The sequence below is a fragment of the Coturnix japonica genome, chromosome 4, assembly GCF_001577835.2.
Source record: "Coturnix japonica isolate 7356 chromosome 4, Coturnix japonica 2.1, whole genome shotgun sequence".
NCBI classification, from domain to species: domain Eukaryota; kingdom Metazoa; phylum Chordata; class Aves; order Galliformes; family Phasianidae; genus Coturnix; species Coturnix japonica.
This window is the reverse complement of record NC_029519.1, coordinates 10,369,936-10,387,710: the sequence shown is the minus strand read 5'-3', so window position 1 is coordinate 10,387,710 and position 17,775 is coordinate 10,369,936. Positions and strand designations below refer to the sequence as shown.

At 48.5% G+C, this 17,775-nt stretch overlaps 1 protein-coding gene across 1 annotated transcript in view; it reads right to left on the bottom strand.

The window, feature by feature from the left end:
- The window catches only part of GABRA3 (gamma-aminobutyric acid type A receptor subunit alpha3), a 64,660-nt gene that overhangs the window by 13,171 nt on the left and 33,714 nt on the right, over positions 1-17,775 (bottom strand). The window contains 4 exon segments of the mRNA XM_015860684.2: positions 393-604; positions 2,685-2,837; positions 3,988-4,131; positions 12,737-12,819. Coding sequence (XP_015716170.1) covers positions 393-604; positions 2,685-2,837; positions 3,988-4,131; positions 12,737-12,819 — 592 coding nt within the window.

The following is a 17,775-nucleotide window of genomic DNA, read 5'->3' as shown; positions in this document are numbered from 1 at the left end:
ATGGTATATTTGTGTTTGTGCAGCATGCATGCAACATACAGTGGGCTATTTATGGAATACAGAGAGATGGAGAAAGGAGATCACCAGTGGAGCAAGACCACAACATGCATGCATTTCCTTTTCCCCTGGCAAATGGTCATGCAGAATGACAGAGGGAAAAACAAGCAGTTCAATCTGGGTGTTTTTCTCCATCTAAGCACAATGACCACCCCTCCTCCATCATCCCTCAAGAACCGCTCCAGTCAAGACCTGAACTAGGGACCCCAGTAACTAGCACCCAGCCTCCTGAAGTGCTATGGGGCTGCATGCTACCCACTCCTGGTCCCAGTGCAGCTCTCTTGTGCAGCGTTTCTTCCCTGCCACTCTACCCTGGCCTTGGCCACAGGGCTCACCTTCATTTCCTGGGCCTCCAGCACCTTCTTGCCATCCCAAGCCCAGCTGCGCTTGGTGAAGTAGTTGACAGTGGCAAATTCAATCAGCGCAGAAAACACAAAGGCATAACAGACGGCTATGAACCAGTCCATGGCCGTCGCGTACGCCACTTTAGGTAACGAGTTTCTTGCGCTGATGCTTAGCGTGGTCATGGTGAGCACAGTGGTGACACCTGTGGAAACACAGCAGAAGACGAGGATGCTGTCAGACCATGTACCTGCACTCACCCATCCCTGGCGTGCTTGTCCTCTGCCCTTCCTAGGAAAGAGTCAGCAAGAAAACTTGTCATGGATTACACTAACGCAGCCCACAGATATGTTGTTCCCACAGAAAGGGGGTGATTCTATCCACCACACACATGGTCAGAGACAAGAACTGCAGGCAGCAGCCCAAGCGGATGGACAGTGGGACTCCAGGTCCTGCCTACACAGCCCAGCATGCACCAGTGGCCCAAGATGCCAGAATGAGAGTCACTAAGATTTATCTTATAAAATGATCTGCAGCAAAATGCCTTTTAAAGGTTTTTCCATTAAAGCAAGCAACCACTGCTATCCATTTTCCCAAATAATATGCTTTTCAATTAAAAATGCATTAAAAGCATTATAAAAATATTGACTAAATTTCACTTCCCTTAAGCTATACTCCTGGTAATTGAAGAGCTTCAATAATATTGTTGGCAATACTTTCAGAGAGGGAAAAAAAAAAGAATAAACAATTGGAACTCTCATTATTTTCTTAATAGCAAAGCAAAGCAATTTGGGAGCTAGGACATTTTTCACAAAGGTAGCTTTTAATTTTTCAATCAGCTCTTTCCTGCTGAATCCTAGTTGCTACTTGAGGAAACCTTTCTAATTGCAAATATCGGGATAACATAAAAGGGAATCAAATATCCTCAGAGAAGGTCTTGCCCCAGGCATTGGGAGAGCAAAGACACCTGGAGCTGGTGCAGACATGGGAGCCCACCTGGGGCATGGACAAGTGGTGGTGCCTGGGTGTGGGCTCTGGAGGGGGAAACTGCAAATGATTCCCAGGTAGGTGAGTGGGAAGAGCTCAGCAGTGCATCTCTTCATGCAGGCACTGGTCCTGTGCTCCTTGTGATATCTGTCTGAGCTTTGAGATGTTGGAAACCACACAACTTTCTGTCTTAATCAAAAAGACAAGCTAGTGATAAGATAAACCCCCTCTCTGCTTAGTGACTTTTGTGCGGTATGCTCTGCTAGGCTGTATCTGCAGGGCACTGTTATTTCCAGGAAACACTCCTTTTGGCATCAGCAGGTCCGGCTACCAGGACATATACCTGGGATGGTGTTCCAGTTCCAAGGCTCTGCCTGCCCCCTGGCAGTGTGGTATGGCAGGGGGGTTGGTGTGCGTGAGGTGTAAATCCTGAACTCAAGGTCTTGTCAGGAAAGCACAGAGCCGTTCTGTTATATATTTGTGAAAGCTATTAATGCAAGTGGAGTGCCTGAGACTTTGCCTCAGAGAGGGAATCTGAAAACAGTTGAAGAAAATAATAATATATTTACCATGTAGTTATACTGCCTCAGCTCAGGAGCCTGTTACATGGAGGTCTGACCAGGGGCACATTAGCAACTTCAAAGGTAGTGCATTAAATGCCTCCCCATGTATCTATCCTCTCCTCAACTAAAAAGCCAATACAGATAAGCAGACACAGTCAAATACATATAATTAGATGATCAATACCTTGATTACTGTTAATATTTATGACTTGGCTTGTAGCAAAACACGGACAGGAGTATTTTTGCAGTGATTTAGTGGAAGAAGCACTAGGAAGACACAGAGAGCGATTCTGAGAAATGGACATCAGCTTCATCAATGCCAGTGAGTTGGAGATTGGAGAAGACTAGTTCTGACTGCTATGTATTCATAAGGCATCCCATGGAAGGAGAAACCATCCACTGGGGTCCCAAGTCAGAAATTCCCTGGAAGGCAGCAGTCTATAGACTGCCTCAGCTCGTCAACTCTGTGTGTGTGTGGACACCGGTATTTGAACCACAGATGCCACCAGCCCCATCAGCCTGGGCCAACACCCTGCAAACCCCTGGGTCACTCAGGCAAGGGGAGCTGGCTCCAGACGACACTGAACTGGTCCACCTGCCAAACGGATAGTGGAGGCAGACAGTCCATTGCATGTATCAAATTGTTCTGCCCAACAAAACCAGACAAAGGGCTAATTTCCAACCATTTGCCTTTCCCTCCAGTGTGTCTGGGAACCCCCACAATCACAGACTCACCAAAAACTGTTCTGGCAGGGACAGATTCTCTGTTCAGCCAGAAGGAGACCTGGGACAGGATGACAGTCATGATGCAGGGCAGGTAGGTCTGGATGACGAAGTACCCGATCTTCCTCTTGAGGTGAAAGTGCGTGGTCATGACGACGTACTCCCCTAGGGACACAACCAGTTAAGAGACACAGATCCACTGGGTGTTCCAGGATGGGCCAACTGAGCACTAACCCATCTCCAAAGCAATAAAGATCTGCGTTGAGTGAACCTGCAAACTCTTAGATTTTCTGTAACAAGCCTGAAAATATTCTGCTTTTCCTCACTTTAATAATCTCAGAAAATAGGGCAAGTTCTGTGGTTCGGGCTGTAGACCAAAAGAGCAGCTGTCTCTATTTTCCTTCAGAGCCCTATTCATCCTCTCAAAGAAATGCACCAAAGCTTTGGATATTTTACTGGATTATTGTGCCTTTTTGTTGTATGGCTCTGCTAAGTCATTACACACAAGAGCCTTTAGCAGCTTTCTTGCCATTTCAGGTTATTCATCTGTACATTTTACTACAACTTAAGTAGAGAGATGGGCCAGATATGATGACATTTAGTCCCCTGAACTCCCTACATTTCCCCAAGGGAGGTGATATGAGTTGTTACAGACAGACACTATTAAAATCAAGTGCAACAGAGAGGAAATATCCTCAAATGAGAGAACTACTGGTGCATACAGCAGCGAAAAAAAAAAAAAAGGAATAAAAAAGGCTCAGAAAGGAAAATGGGAGAAATGAGAGAAACACGCAAGATAACAGAAGCTACTGGTACCTGAATTCAGGGGGAATGAGAGAAGGAGCAGATGGGAGAGAAAGATGATTAATATTGGTCATTAATCAGAGGAAGCAATTGTTTGGGAGAATCTTCTATTACCTATGATAATATTTGTGTAAGCAGATGCAGTGAAAATCACACATCATCATGTTCTACTTGCCTCCCCTGCCTGCAATGCTCTCCTGAGGGGCAGAAAAGGAATCCAAGACAAATGAACGTGCAGTACCAAGGACTAGCTGGGCAAAATGGGGCAGATTTTCCACACTACACATCATTTCTAGAGGGCATTGGTGAAAACACTACAAGCTAAACAACTTACTGCCTCGTAGTGACTGCCCCAGATGTCCCCAGCTACATTCTCCAACAGTGCCATGATGCTCACAGCCTGCAGGTACTACCACTGTTGTTATGCCAAATTGTGGCATTCAAAGCCCATGGGTCTACCTTGCCTTACAGTGTCCTCAACCTGTGCATCTTATCATGGTCCCACAAGTACCTGTGCTGGATCGAACCATCTCTGTCCCAACAACGTGGCCCAGCAGGTCATATTGGTTCAGGCGAGATCCACCCTTTGCTACTTCCACTGATTTATCTTTCCCCAGGGTCCAGGTGTAGATTACCTCTGTCTTTGTGTAGGCATCTGTGGAGGAAAAAGAAGAATGAGCTCATGATTCTAGCTGACCTAAAATACACCAAAATTAGCCTGTGGCCAAACTAATCCTTGCTATGGATTCCTCAGAGCCACATGGCTGAGCACAGCCAAGCGTGGCCAGAGACCAAGGCAGTTCAGCAGCTGCTAATCAAAGGAGCCAAAGGGAGCTACAGTTTTGGGAAAGCCCCACCATGACCTGACAAAGACTGGGACAGACCTGCTGGGAATGGCTGTGAAGACAGCTAACATACAAACAGGGTTGATTTTGTTGTTGTTGTTTCAATTAAAAGCAAAAATTAAAAGCATTTACCTTCAGGAGAAACTCATCTCCAAGTCTCACAGCTCAGGAGGTGGTGTGCCCTTCCACCAATCTGCTTTTTCTGCTGTGTGATGCTGTGCTTGCCAGAATGCAGGCAGCCCTCCTGGCAGTGAGGTAGGGCACTGCTGAGCAGAGCTTGCCATCACATTGCAACAGAGACAGCCGGCAAGGGCTGCTGGACTGCTGTAAGGGGCAGCACTGGGCTCAGGGCCAGGGCAAGCTTCCAGGGATCTGTGAGCTCCACTCTTCATCCAGCTTCCCCAATGCTTCTCTAAAACCAGTACGGTCATCATGGACTTCATGAGCCTTTCTGTCCAAAAACCTGCTTGTCCCCACAGCTGCTCCCTTTCCTAACAAAACCTCCACATGCAATGTTGCAAATCCTACAATATCTGGAAATGACTTTTCAACACAAACTACCAGGCACTACAACACTCCATAATACTCAAGCTTTCTGTCCAGATCCATAGTGCCGCTCTCAGCAAGCACAAGTTCACTAACTATGAAATGCAGAAAGTTTTTCATTCATTTTAACCATCAGCTTCTTGTATTATGACATCTCAACCTGGGGTCATGACAAACCTACTATGGAAATTTCTCAACTCCTGTTTTGTTCTTGATTGTATCCTTAGGGAACAAGATGAAAGGATGAAAATGGTTCAGAAACACCACAGAGATCAACAAGTCCAACTGCCAACCCGTCCCATCTGATAATGGAACCTGATAATGGATCATTAGGTCTGAGGATAAGAAATCTGAATATACAATCATACTCATAGATTCACAGAATCATAGAATGACCCAGGTTGAAAAGGACCACAATGATCATCTGTTTTCAACCCCTTTCTATGTGCAGGGTCACAAACTACCAGACCAGGCTGCCCAGAGCCACATCCAGCCAGGCCTTGAATGCTTCCAGGGAGGGGACACACACAGCCTCATTGGGCAACTTGTTCCAGTGCATCACCACTCTCTGTGTGAAAAACTTCCTCCTAATATCTAAACTAAACCTCCCCCGCCACAGTTTAAAATCATTTCACCTTGTCTTATCACTCACTATGCCCACCCTCATAAACAGACTTTCCCCATCCCCGTTTACATGCTCCCTTCAAGTATTGGAAGGCCACAATGAGGTCTCCCTGCGGCCTTCTCTTCATCAAGCTAAACAAGCCCAGTTCCCTCAACCTTTCTTCACCAGAGAGGTGCTACAGCCCCAGATTAGACCCCTGTATGCCAAGAGGAAGATGGCAAGAGCTTATGAAACTGTAACCAGGAAGCAAGAAACACCCGGGGTATTTTCTGATAGGGATTGCTCAGTCAGTGGCTCAGATTAGAGAAATGAGAGATCTTTCATAGAATTTGATTTGAGAGCCATCACACGCCAGGCATATGAAGCAATTAGAAGCACATCAAAGAAAAAATTACTAGTCCTAGTAAGGTTCACCAAATGAAATAAACTTCCTACAGTAGTGTACGCCCGAGAAGGCATTGCTGGAAAAAGTCTTCCTCGCGGAAATTAGAGGTTTCTGTCTACCCTACTGTTCGACATATACGTGCACAATAATATCTGCATCTAATCCCTAATACTGTCCCATAAATCACCAAGGATGCCCCACCCCATTTCCCCAGCCAACAGTCACCTCTCTGTGAGGTCACCGTGATGCAGCACGGTCACCACGGTGACGTCTGTGAACACCCCGACCCACTGCCCACTCCTCACACCACTGGTGCCATTGCGCTCCATCCTGCTGCTGCAGGACGACCTTTGCTGGCCGAGGAGACCGTTGCGGGACAGAAATTTCTGTCAGCGAACATTTACCAATTAGAATGGAGACATCTTTCATCAGAAACTCCTCGAGTTTCTGTGACAAACGCTGAGTCGGCAGACTCAGCATTTCCTCCTGTTTTCGCGCAAAGACGGGCTAAGGAACAGCTCGGGGATGCTGCCTTAGGAGAGGGCACAGAAGCAAACACTTCTCAGGGCTCTCAGGAGGCATCTGTGCTACAAGCAGACCACGGGCATCATGCTGTCCAACAAAGGCTCTCGCAAAGCCCACAACCCATCGTCTGCCTTTCTCAGACGCAGCCTGCGACAAATTGTGGACAACAAACCTCTACTCATCGCATTCCAGTGGGCACGGATGAAAAGCTGGCATTGTGATTGAGGAAACCTGCTCTTCAAAACGGAAGTGCTGGGAAACAACGCGACCGTCTAACACGCGTCCTGAGACGATTCAGTAGCATGAAAGCTTTCATCCGCCAGCTCCACCTCCACGGATTCTTCATCGTGGACAGCGATTTGTACGCAGAGCGATTTTTTTGCTTCACAAAGCAAAATTCTCCATGCAGCCGGCAGCCACATCTGCTTCTAGTTGAAGGTACATTCCCCAGGCCCATGGGACACCTCTCGGGGTGGGTGGGATTGGTGGCCAGTCCCATCTGTGGGGCTTTGAATGGTGCCTATTTGATTTCTAAAACCACGCACTTTCCCTCTTTGGAAAAATCCTACAAAGTTGAATATAGCTATGGTAGCTTGTCTTTTCCAAATCTGGAAATGGGGCAATCTCACTCTTCTCCTCTGCATTTTGCAGTTACTCTGCTACTACAACCCCAGCTTCAAGAAAGAGTTCCCATTACTGCAAAGATGGTCCAAGCAAAGCGCTGGCGTACGAAGGAGAGCATCAGCTGCATTCCCACCAGAGCTGGATTTGGAGGACGGCCCCCTGAGCAGCCCTCCAAGGAGACGGCGAGGCCCTGCAGCATCAGCGGGCACTGAGCCTGCTGGTAGCAACCAGGATGCTGCTCCTGCTGCAGCTGCTGCTCCTCCATCTCCTGAACCAAATGGTCCTTCTCCACCAGGCTGGACCATATCCAGCGGAGGCCGGCAGCGACGGACTTCGACGTTACACCACATTTAGCGTTGTACGGACAATTCATTAGGAGATTTTGAGGTTCCCATGCAAATAGAATTGTAGAAGATATCCTTAAATACCAGATTTCTAATAGTATATATCCTTTGTCCCGTTCTCTCGATTTGACCAGTTCCTCCTTGGCCTGTGCCCAAGCTGGGGGTCTATCTCAGGAGATCGCATTCTCTGACCTGGTCAAGCAATTGAGCGGGGAGCACTACGGTGGGTAGTGGGGCAGGTACAGGCTGTGCCGCCCCGCACATCCTCAAAGTGCCCGATGCCCTTCCTTCCTTTTGCTAGTCCTTTCTTGGTGGATGCCACTCCTGGCCAACTGAGCCGATTCAGGCTGTGTGGCCGAACCTTGGGGTCACAGAGGGAATTTTGACGTTCCTCCAGCGACGCAGCATCTGTTCGTCAGCAGCACGTGGCCTCTCGCTCCACCAACCTGAGTCATGCTGAGCCTCTCTGCCAAGGAGCAAGTCCGACGCTGTCTGGCAGCTTTTACTGTGCAAACCGCCTGCAGTGAATTCCTGTCTCCAACAGAAAGAGGTGATTCCTCAGGCTACCACGCAAGGTGGAATGCAATTGGAAAATACTCATCCTGGCAGCCATCAGGGACAGCTCTCTGAGCTGCTTGTGACATCTCAGACCCAGAGAAAGAAACAAGGCTGTGATAGGGATGCAGTGAATGGGCTCTTCATCCTGTTAATCCCTATGAGGGTGCAGAAGGATGTCTTGCCATCACACTCAAGGACTTGAGCTCTTCAGATGAACACTGGTGTGATGCTGTTCACCTTTGCAGCTCCCACTAGCAGAGGTTCTGATCCAAGGAGCAGTAAATTTGGTGCTTCTGGACTGATTACACCTTGCTCCTGCAAAAGCTGCAGGTTATATTGGTGCTGATTGGACCCTATTCTCACCCTACTCCATCAGATGAGATGCACCAGGGCACAATTTGTATGCAAGCCTTCACCACACCCAAGACACCAAAACACCCCCTGGGACATGGAGGTCCGCAGCACCCTCAGGAATCGGGCGCCCTCCACACGCCTCATTCGGGCACCGTTTACAAGTGTGTCACCACCCCTCTGTGTGAAAAACTGTCCACCTACCAATATGTAATACCTACGGACCTCCCTGCCCATAAAGCCATTTCCCCTTGTCTTATCACTATCCAGACTCATAAGGAGACTTTCCCCCTCCCCCTTTATACGTTCACTTCACTCGAAGGACACAATGATGGGCCTTCTCTTCATCATGTTAAACAAGCCCCAGTTCCCTCAACCTCTTCATCTAGAGAGGTGCTACATGGCTCCCAGATTAGACCCGCCCGGTAGCCACAGCAGAAATGGCAAGAGTTTGCTGAAACTGCAACCCATGGAAGCAGTGCAAGCACCCGGGTTATTTTCAGACAGGCCGATTGCTCAGCTCAGTGGCTCAGATTACGAGAAAGAAGAGACCTTTAATCAGATATTTGAGTCAGCGTCACCGGAGTGCAATAAGTCAATTAGAAGCAGATCAAGAAAGAAATACTAGTCCTCCTAGCGTCCCACGGATGGAAATAAACTGTCCAACAGAAATGGTATCCCGCATGAAGTCAGTTGCTTGAAAAGTCTTCTTGGGGAAATCAGTGAGGTTCCTGTCTGCCCTACTGGTTGACGGAAGAGATAAATATCTTGCATTCATATTCCTTACATATGTGCCATAAATACCAGGAGGATGCCTCAACCACCATTTCCCCCCAGCCAACATCACCTCTTCTGTGAGGTCACCCGTGATGCAGCCGGACTCCCACGCGTGACGTCTGTGAACACCCCGACCCACTGCCCACTCCTCACACCACTGGGTGCATTCGCTCCATCCGCTTGGCAGGACGACCTTTGCTGGCCGAGGAGACCATTGCGGACAGAAATTTTCCTCCGCCCTCATGCGAACCTGTTTACACAATTAGAATGGAGACCGTCTTACATTCCAGAAACCCCGAGTCTTTCTGGTGACAAATGCTGGAGGTCGCAGACGTCGCTTCTCATGTCACAAATCGACGGGCTAAGAGAACACGCTCGGATGCTGCCTTAGGAGACCGCCGCTACGAGAAAGCAACACTTCTCAGGGCTCTCAGGAGGCAATCCCGTGCTAAAAGACCCACGACATCATCTGTCCACAAAGGGCTCTCGCAAAGCCACGCACCAATCGCTGCCTTTTCTACCACAGCCTCCATCCAAATGGCTGCGACAGCAAAACCTACTATTCTAGTCCAAGTCCAGTGGCCTGCGAACGGATGAAGGCGCTGCATTGATGAATCTCGGAAGGAAACCTGCTTCAAAACTGAAGTGCTGGGAACAACAGGACCCTCTACACGCACTCAACATTCATTGCATCCGAATCAGCTCAATCCATCAGCTCCTATGCGCACACCGGATCTTCATCGGGGACAGCGATTTTGCCAACTATTTGCCTCACGTGCAAAATTCCCTCAGCCGGGATAGCCTCATCTCTTCTATGAGTGCTCGCAGTCCCCCAAGCCCATGGGACACCTCTCAGGACGGGTGGGATTGGTGGCCAGTCCAACCTGAGGGGGCTGAGAGTTGGTGCTATTTGGATTCCAAACCACTTCCTGCTTTGAGAAATCCAAAAGTTGAATTTAAGCTTATGTGTACGCTTTGGTCTCTTCCAGCTCGGAGACATGTGTGGCATCTCTCACTCCTTCTCCCATGCATTTTGCAGTTACTCCCTAGAACCACTACAACCCCAGCTTCAAGAAGAAGTACCATGTCTGGCAAAGATGGTCGCAAGCAACAGACGCAGCGTACAAGAGAGAGCAATCAGCTGCGATCCACCAGAGCGGCATTTGCCAGGACGGCCGCCCGACAGCCCTCCAAGCAAGACCGGCGACGCCCCATGCAGCATCACCGGCGCACTGAGCCCTGGTAGCAACCAGGTTACTGCTTCCTGCTGCAGCTGCTGCTTCCTCCATCCCTGAACCTAAACGGCCCTTTTCCACTGGGGCTGGGACCAGATAGTGGAGCTGCAGGTGACGGGGTTGGACGTCAACACAATTTAGGCTGTAGAAATTTTAGGAGATTTTAGGTACCTAGCAAATAGATGTAGAAGTTTATTCTTAAATCAAATGTTCTAAATATTTCCTAGTCCTCTTTGAACAGTTCTCTTCCTGTGCGNACGAACGTCAACAACTCACGGTGGACGTCCTTGAAACACCCCGCACCCACTGCCCACCTCCTCACACGCACTGGTGCTCATTGCCGCTCCATCCTGCTGCTGCAGGACGACCTTTGCTGGCTGAGGAGACCGTTGGGACACAGAAAATTCTGTCAGCGAACATTTACCAATTCAAACAATGGAGACATCTTCCCATCAATAAACTCCTCGAGTTTCTGGCGTGACAAACACTGAGACAGCCAGACTCGGCCTTTCCTGTCGCCTGCAAGAGACAGGCTACAGAGAACAGCTCGGCGATGCTGCTTAGGAGAGGGCCACGTAGAACAAACACTCTCAGGGCTCTCAGGAGGCATCCGTGCTAAAAGAACGCGAACGACATCACTCCTGTCCCACAAAGGGCCTCGCAAAGGCCCCACAGACCCACTGCGTCTACCTTTCTACGTCAAAAGCTCCATCAAATTGTGGACAGCGAAAACTCTATACAGTAATCCCATCACAGCTGGGGCGACGATGAAAAGCTGATTTGTGATATCTGGGAGGAAACCTGCTTCAAAACTGAAGTGCTGGAACAACAGGACCTCTACAGCACCTGCAAACATTCATCTGTATGAAAAGCTTTCATCCACCAGCTCCACCCTCCAACGGATTCCTTCGTCGTGGCGACAGCGATTACCAACTTTGCCCTCACGTGCAAAATTCCCAGCCAGCCAGAGCCACATCACACACACGCAGTCCCCCAGCTGCTAATCATGCGCACCCAGCCATGGACACCGTCTCGGGATGGGTGGGATTGGTGGCCGGTCCCCACCTGCGGGGGCTTCTAATTGTGCTTATTTGGATTTCAAACCCACTTTCCTGCTTTGGAAAATCCCTAAAAGGTTTGAAATAATAGCTATGGTAGCTTTGTCTTTTCCCATCTGGGAAAATGGTGGCAATCTCAACTCTTCTCCTTTGCATTTGCAGTTACTCCGCTACTACAACCCATCTTCCAGAAGAAGTACCCGTGTCTGCAAACGATGGTCCCCAAGCAAAGTCGCTGGCGTACGAACGGAGAAGCATCAGCTGCATTCCACCAGAGCTTGGTTTGGAAGGCGGCCCCCTGAGCAACCCTCCAAGGAAGACAGGCGACCGCCCTGCTAGCACATCACGTGGCACTGGAGCCTGCTGGTAGCAAAACACCAGGATGCGCTCCTGCTGCAGCTGCTGCTCCTCCATCTCCTGAACCAAATGGTCCTTCTCCACCAGGGCTGGGACCAGACAGCGGAGCTGGAGGCGACGGACTTGGACGTTAGCACAATTTAGGCTGTAGGAAATTTTAGGAGATTTTAGGTACCTAGCAAATAGATTGTAGAAGTTTATTCCTTAAATAAATGTTCTAAATATTTTCCAGTTGTCCTGTTTCCTCATTTGACAGTTCCTCTTCCTGTGCCCAAGGCTGGGGGGTACTTCAGGGAGATCTCATTTCTCTGACCTGGTCCTACCTCTCTGGGTGGATGCCATTCAGCTTGTGGGGATCCCTGGGGGTCACAGAGGTGAATTTGACTGTCCTGCGAGCAGCATGTGTCTGTCAGCAGCACTGCCCTTCTGCTCAGCAACCTGAGCCATGCTGAGCCTCTTGCCAGGGAGCAGCTTCCAGCTGTGGGCAGCTTTATGGTGCAAACGCTGATTGAATCCTGCTCCAACAGAAGAGGTGATCTCAGGTACCACGCAGGTGGGTGCATTGGAAATACTCATCCTGGCAGCCATCAGGGACAGCTCTCTGAGCTGCTTGTGTCAGACTTCCCAATGTTCAGTAGAGAAATTAGTAAAAAAAAAACCCTGAGTGCCCCCAGAGTTAATAATTTGTCAGGCAGATGAGCAGGTGGAGACTGTTAAGGCTGGGAGTAGCTTTCACCTCACCAACAGACTGTAAATGCTCCCTAAATCAGGGCTTGGTTTGTGTTGGTCCTTAGACTCACAGTCTGCCTTCACTTGAGAGCAGGCTGCCTGATGATGTTCCCTGCTCATTTCTGATGGCAGCAGGAATTATTTGCAAGATACCACAAACAAATTTTTGTTCATGCTCCCATCAGAAATAGTGCTATAATTAATAAAACCATTATTAAAACACTGGTAGGCGTTTGCCATGTAAAGAATTGTTCTTTAGTTTTGAATCCACCTCTTTCCAGAGGGTGATCAATGTACTTACAGCTCCCAAATTTCAGTGGGCATGCGTGTACATCCATTGGGAAGTTCTCCAGCTGCATGGGGCACTCAGCATGAATGGTTAGCCTACAAGACAGAACACAAGGCATGATCAGAAACACCAGGCTGCAGAGGATCCCACCTGGCCCTTCTGCCATGACATCTTTACATTGCATCCATCAAAGGCAACAAAGGCCTCGATGTGGTCACTAACCTCTGGCTCTCTGGGCAGAAGGCCATCAGCTGCTGAGAGCAGCAGGCACACCAAGCTGGCCACGTTTCATGTTTTATGAACTCAGTCCTACTGACTGAGTTCATCTTTATCCACTCAGTGCAATCAGAAAATCTGCCAAAGCCCAGGACTTTTGTTTGCTTATGAATTGTGCACAAAGAGCTCATTAATGCCTGGTGCCAGGGGATAACTCATGGACCATGCTGGGAAACAGGGGGAAACTGCTTCTAGGGACAACTAACAGAATTGGTGGCTTGGAAGGAGCTGCAGGCTCAGATTATGCAGTGAAGCCACAGTGTGCTTCAGGTACACTGAACAAAGTCAGAGCCACGTGGGGCACCACAGCTCATGTCCTCAGCCTGTGGTGGTGGCACTGTAGAGGCTGCACACAGTAGACACAGAATCGTGCATCCTGGTGCTGTTTTGAGACTGCAGGACAACACGTGCTCTTTAAGCATCCATCATATCCCAGTGGGATGCCCTGTCAGGAAGCAGCCTCACACAGGTGGTGCAGCCATCATCACAGCATGCTGCAGAACACAGGGCCAGGAATGAAAGGATCCATTAGAAAGGGCTCTAAAAAAGGAAGCTCTAAACTCTTCCTTCTTGAAGTATTAAAAAGCCTGCAGACTAGGAGGGAGAGCCAGAACAGATGACTTCCCAGGAGACTTCTAATACCATCTTCTTTGGTGGTACAGTTTGGTCTAAAAAATACCCACTTCTGATGGCTCAGAAATAACAGCCTCTTACGGAAGCAAGAGAGGAATGGAAGGGACGAGTGCACAGCCTGAAAGGTAAAGGTTGCCTGTGGAAAACTCAGGTCGAGAGACACAATGGAAATATTCCAGCAAGACATATTGCTTCAGCTGCAAAATGGTCTTCTAACAAAAAGAAAATGGTGGGATTAGTTACTGTCCACAGAAAATGTTGAGGCTTTGTCAAATGTGAAAGGAACCCTAGAAAAAATAAGAGGTGCAGAGTTTGTCTGCAAGAAATAAAGACAAAGAAAGAAGACACTAAAGAAAAGAATATTAAAAACAATAGAGAGAAAAAGAAAGGAAAAGTAAAGAGCATATGCTTTCATCGATGAAATGATTCTACAACGAAAAAAAGAGGATTATTTTTTAAAGTTGGCATTGAAGAGTTTTGTTGGACAGAAGCAAGCACTTCCCAACACACGCTAAGCACCTATGTGGGGAAAACAAGCAGGGGAAGGTGGTTTGGGGTTGGTGGGGATCTAGAGCCACTCAGCAGGGACAGAAGCTGTGGTGATGATGTCTGCAGGTGGCAGATGACAAGCAGGAGTGAGCCCTGTGCCAGGGATGGAGCAACAGCACACTCCTGAGCTGCTCTGCTTCAGCTGCTGTAGCATCGAAAAACCCTGCCAGCAATGAAGTTTGCTCTGCTGGATGAAGGAAGGAACCTGGTGATTTTGGACCCATATCCAGTCTCACTTGCTGCTTTTAGAGGATGTGCAGAAGCTGGCATCTCAGGAAGAGGCACTAGAGAGGTGGAGGAGCAGAGCTGTAAGCTGCCACAACTTCAGTGGTGTAGGGTGACCAAAGTGCAGGAACAGGAGCCCCCAAAACACTCCCAATGGTTATAAAATCCAGCAAATCCATCCTTTGGAGATGTCTGCAAGGATAGGCACGTGGCCCCATTGCAGTCTACATCTTAGTCTTGTATGTTGTGGCAAAGGAAACAAGTGAGGAAATTGGCCTTCCTGTGGCCTTCTGCATCTCTGCCCAGAGTAGGTCAGTGGTACCCACAGTCAGGGCAGGCTCAGTTCTGGTAAGCACTTCTCAGCTAACTCAGCACCAGCAGGACATGACCCCATACACCCTTACAGAGAAGTTGGTCTCTCAGCCCAACCACAGTTGATGCAAGGCTGCATACTCTGGTCAAGTAGTCATAGGTTTAGTGTATCTGTGCAGGTAGACTCCATGTCCAACAATAGAGACCAGTCGATGTTTATGGAGAAGTACAAAACCCAGGCAAATTCAGAGCTCTTGACAAGTGTATCAGCACACTGGCGCAATTACTTTCTTCTGAGGACCCACATGATGCTACCACCCAACCACTCCTTCTATTTGATGTCTCTTTTTTTGCAGTCTGGATGAAAATTAAGACTTCACGAAGCAGGTATTAAATCCTGGTAGCAAGGTGTGGGTTAGACAGCCTTGCTCCTCTCATTCTGTTTCTTGTTAAATGTGCCAGCTTGAAGATGGAGAGCTTCATTGTTTGCAAGCATGTCCTCACCACCTTTATCACTCCATTCTTTCTGTTTCCTTTCCAACTGCACTGGACTTTTTGCTTCTAGTATTTGTCATTGTCACTTGCATAAAGGAAATGCTGATGCACAAAATTTAGCATTCCACCTGCCTCCCTCAGGAAACCACACAAGACTTTTCCTTTTAACCTTCCTGATATTTCTTCAATTGGCTTCACCGATTGCTTTGTTATTTCAAAAGGCTATTAGCTGGGTGTTCCCAAAGCCAGCTTTTCCAAAGGACTTTTCTTCCTGCTCAGCGCTTTACTTCTGATGTGTCCCGAATCCCCAAAAAGCAGAATGGCCTTCTTCATCCACTGTACTGGCTGCGAATTTTGGCTGTGATCTACAGTTATGGATAAAGATGAACACCAACAACTCAAGAGACCACAGATTATGAGTCCGGTGGCTGAGTGCCATTCAGAACAGCCAGAAAGAGTCTCAGAGGGGGCCAGGCAGCAGCAGAGCTGGGCACAAGTTGGCATTGGCCATACCCTCCTACCCAATCCAGGCCATGGCCAACATAAGCAACTGCTATCAAGGGAAAGAGACAGCTTTATAACAGCACTGAATGACTTTAGTTGTGTGGGAAAACCCACATTTTACATCTGAAGTGTGTTTTAATAGCTGAGTCAGTAAGAAAAAACAAAATACAATAAATCCATCAACAAACTACTGGAAAAGCAACCTAATCTTCCACCTCTACCACCCACAATTGGAGGAGGGTTTTTAAGTCTCCTGAAATCAAATAAGAACGCCATATCATCCCAGTGAGATGAGTCTGGTTCAGCAATTTCAGCTAGCCTGAAGTCAGCACGTTTGCAGACAGTGCTTGCTGAAGGGAAAAGGAGTGCAGCATTCCTGTACTCAGATATTCTCCTTGGTCTGAAACCTCTGCCTTTGTCCCACGTGCACTGGCTCCCTGAGAAGCTCTGTCCCACCGCCCCATGTGCACTGCTCACTGCTACCACCCCTCTGGACCCCTTAGCTATCCTTCACCCCCCTCCGCCATGCCCTCTCCAGCACACTCTCATCTTTCAGAGCACTAATTAGCAAGTATTTAGGTGAGCTGTGGCATCAATCACTGCTTAGCAGAGTGCCTACATCCCCCCCCCTCCCATCAGCCTTCCCTGCCACCTCTTGTTGCTGGAAGAGGACTCCTCAGCACCATATGCTCTGCCTAATGAAACGTCAAAATGTCAGACTAAGAGGAATGTATCTCACTTCCCAGACAATTACCACTGCCTCTGCAGCACTTGGGTAGAACAGTTTGTTGCAGAAAGCCTCATCTTTGCCCCTGACCCTGTACCAGCTTGCCACGGACGTTTGCTTCATCACTCAGGTTCAGGTCTGGACATCTGAGCCTTGAAATGCCATCACAGAGCCTAACCAGAATGTGAAAAATAGCCAGACTGCCAGCAACCACATCCTCCAGCTGGTGCATCCTTCGGCTCTTCTGTCCCAGCCGCAAGCAATAACTTGTTCAGATCTGTCTTGAAATTGAACTGTAGACCCCTTGTGTTTTCCCTCTGCTTTGCTGCCACAGCAGTGCCAAAAGTGGAACACCCATCGAGAAGCCATGTTTTCCTCTTTAAAGTCATGGGAAGCCCTTTGAACTGCTCAACACAATGGCAAGAAGAGTGAGTCAGGCTAAACATACCTCTCCCAGGGCTTGGTACAACAAACCTCTTCAGCTGTGTTCTCATGGTTACCGGCAGCTTAGCGAAGCCTTTGATGTGTCATTAGAGCCCCTGTCGTTACCTGCCTCGTGCTGCAGGATGAGCGAGAGCCGTGGTCCAATTTCTGGGATGCAAAAAGTAATAATCCTTCGGTGTACGCGTGGCACAAAAACATGACAGCACCCTGCGCAGCAAAGCCAACCTTGTTTATGCTGAGGATATTGCTTGAGGTTTGTCCTGATTTCTTCTCCAGGAGATTCACTAATAACCACAGTCAGGATGGATAGGTGGTGTCCGTGGTTCAGGCTGAGCTCAAAATCTAGGTTAGGTTTAATTGCTGGGGTTTGAGTTTGAAAGCCATGTTGCTACTGGAATCCTCGTGGTGGATATAAAAACACCAGATTCACACTGCAGCCCCCAGAGATTTCAGCCCGTGATGGCAGGAATGCGGGGAGATGAGGTGATCTCTGAAGATTTCTCTCTCTTGGGACAGCATGCAGAAAACCAAGCCTGGAAAATAGGTCGTTTTTTTGCCTTTGGATCCACACTGGAAACAGTTTGGAAGAGAGAAGCTTCAGACTGGCTCTGCAAACATCAGCCCACCTAATCAGCTGTGTGCATTCTCAGCAGTCTGCTTTGGTCCATTTGTGCCGTTGTCTATAACTAAGGCCAAAGTGGTATGAAGCCAGAGAACTGTCACATAGTCTGAAGTGCCCAGAGGAGCTGGTTCTGTGGTGTCTGAGCTGCTCTTCTGGCAAAGAATTATGGTTGCACCTCCATCATGTGGAGTAAAGACTGTATCCAGGGCCATGGCCCAGCAGGACTTCAAGTGCCCTGCACATCTCTATGCCTCACTTTCCCTC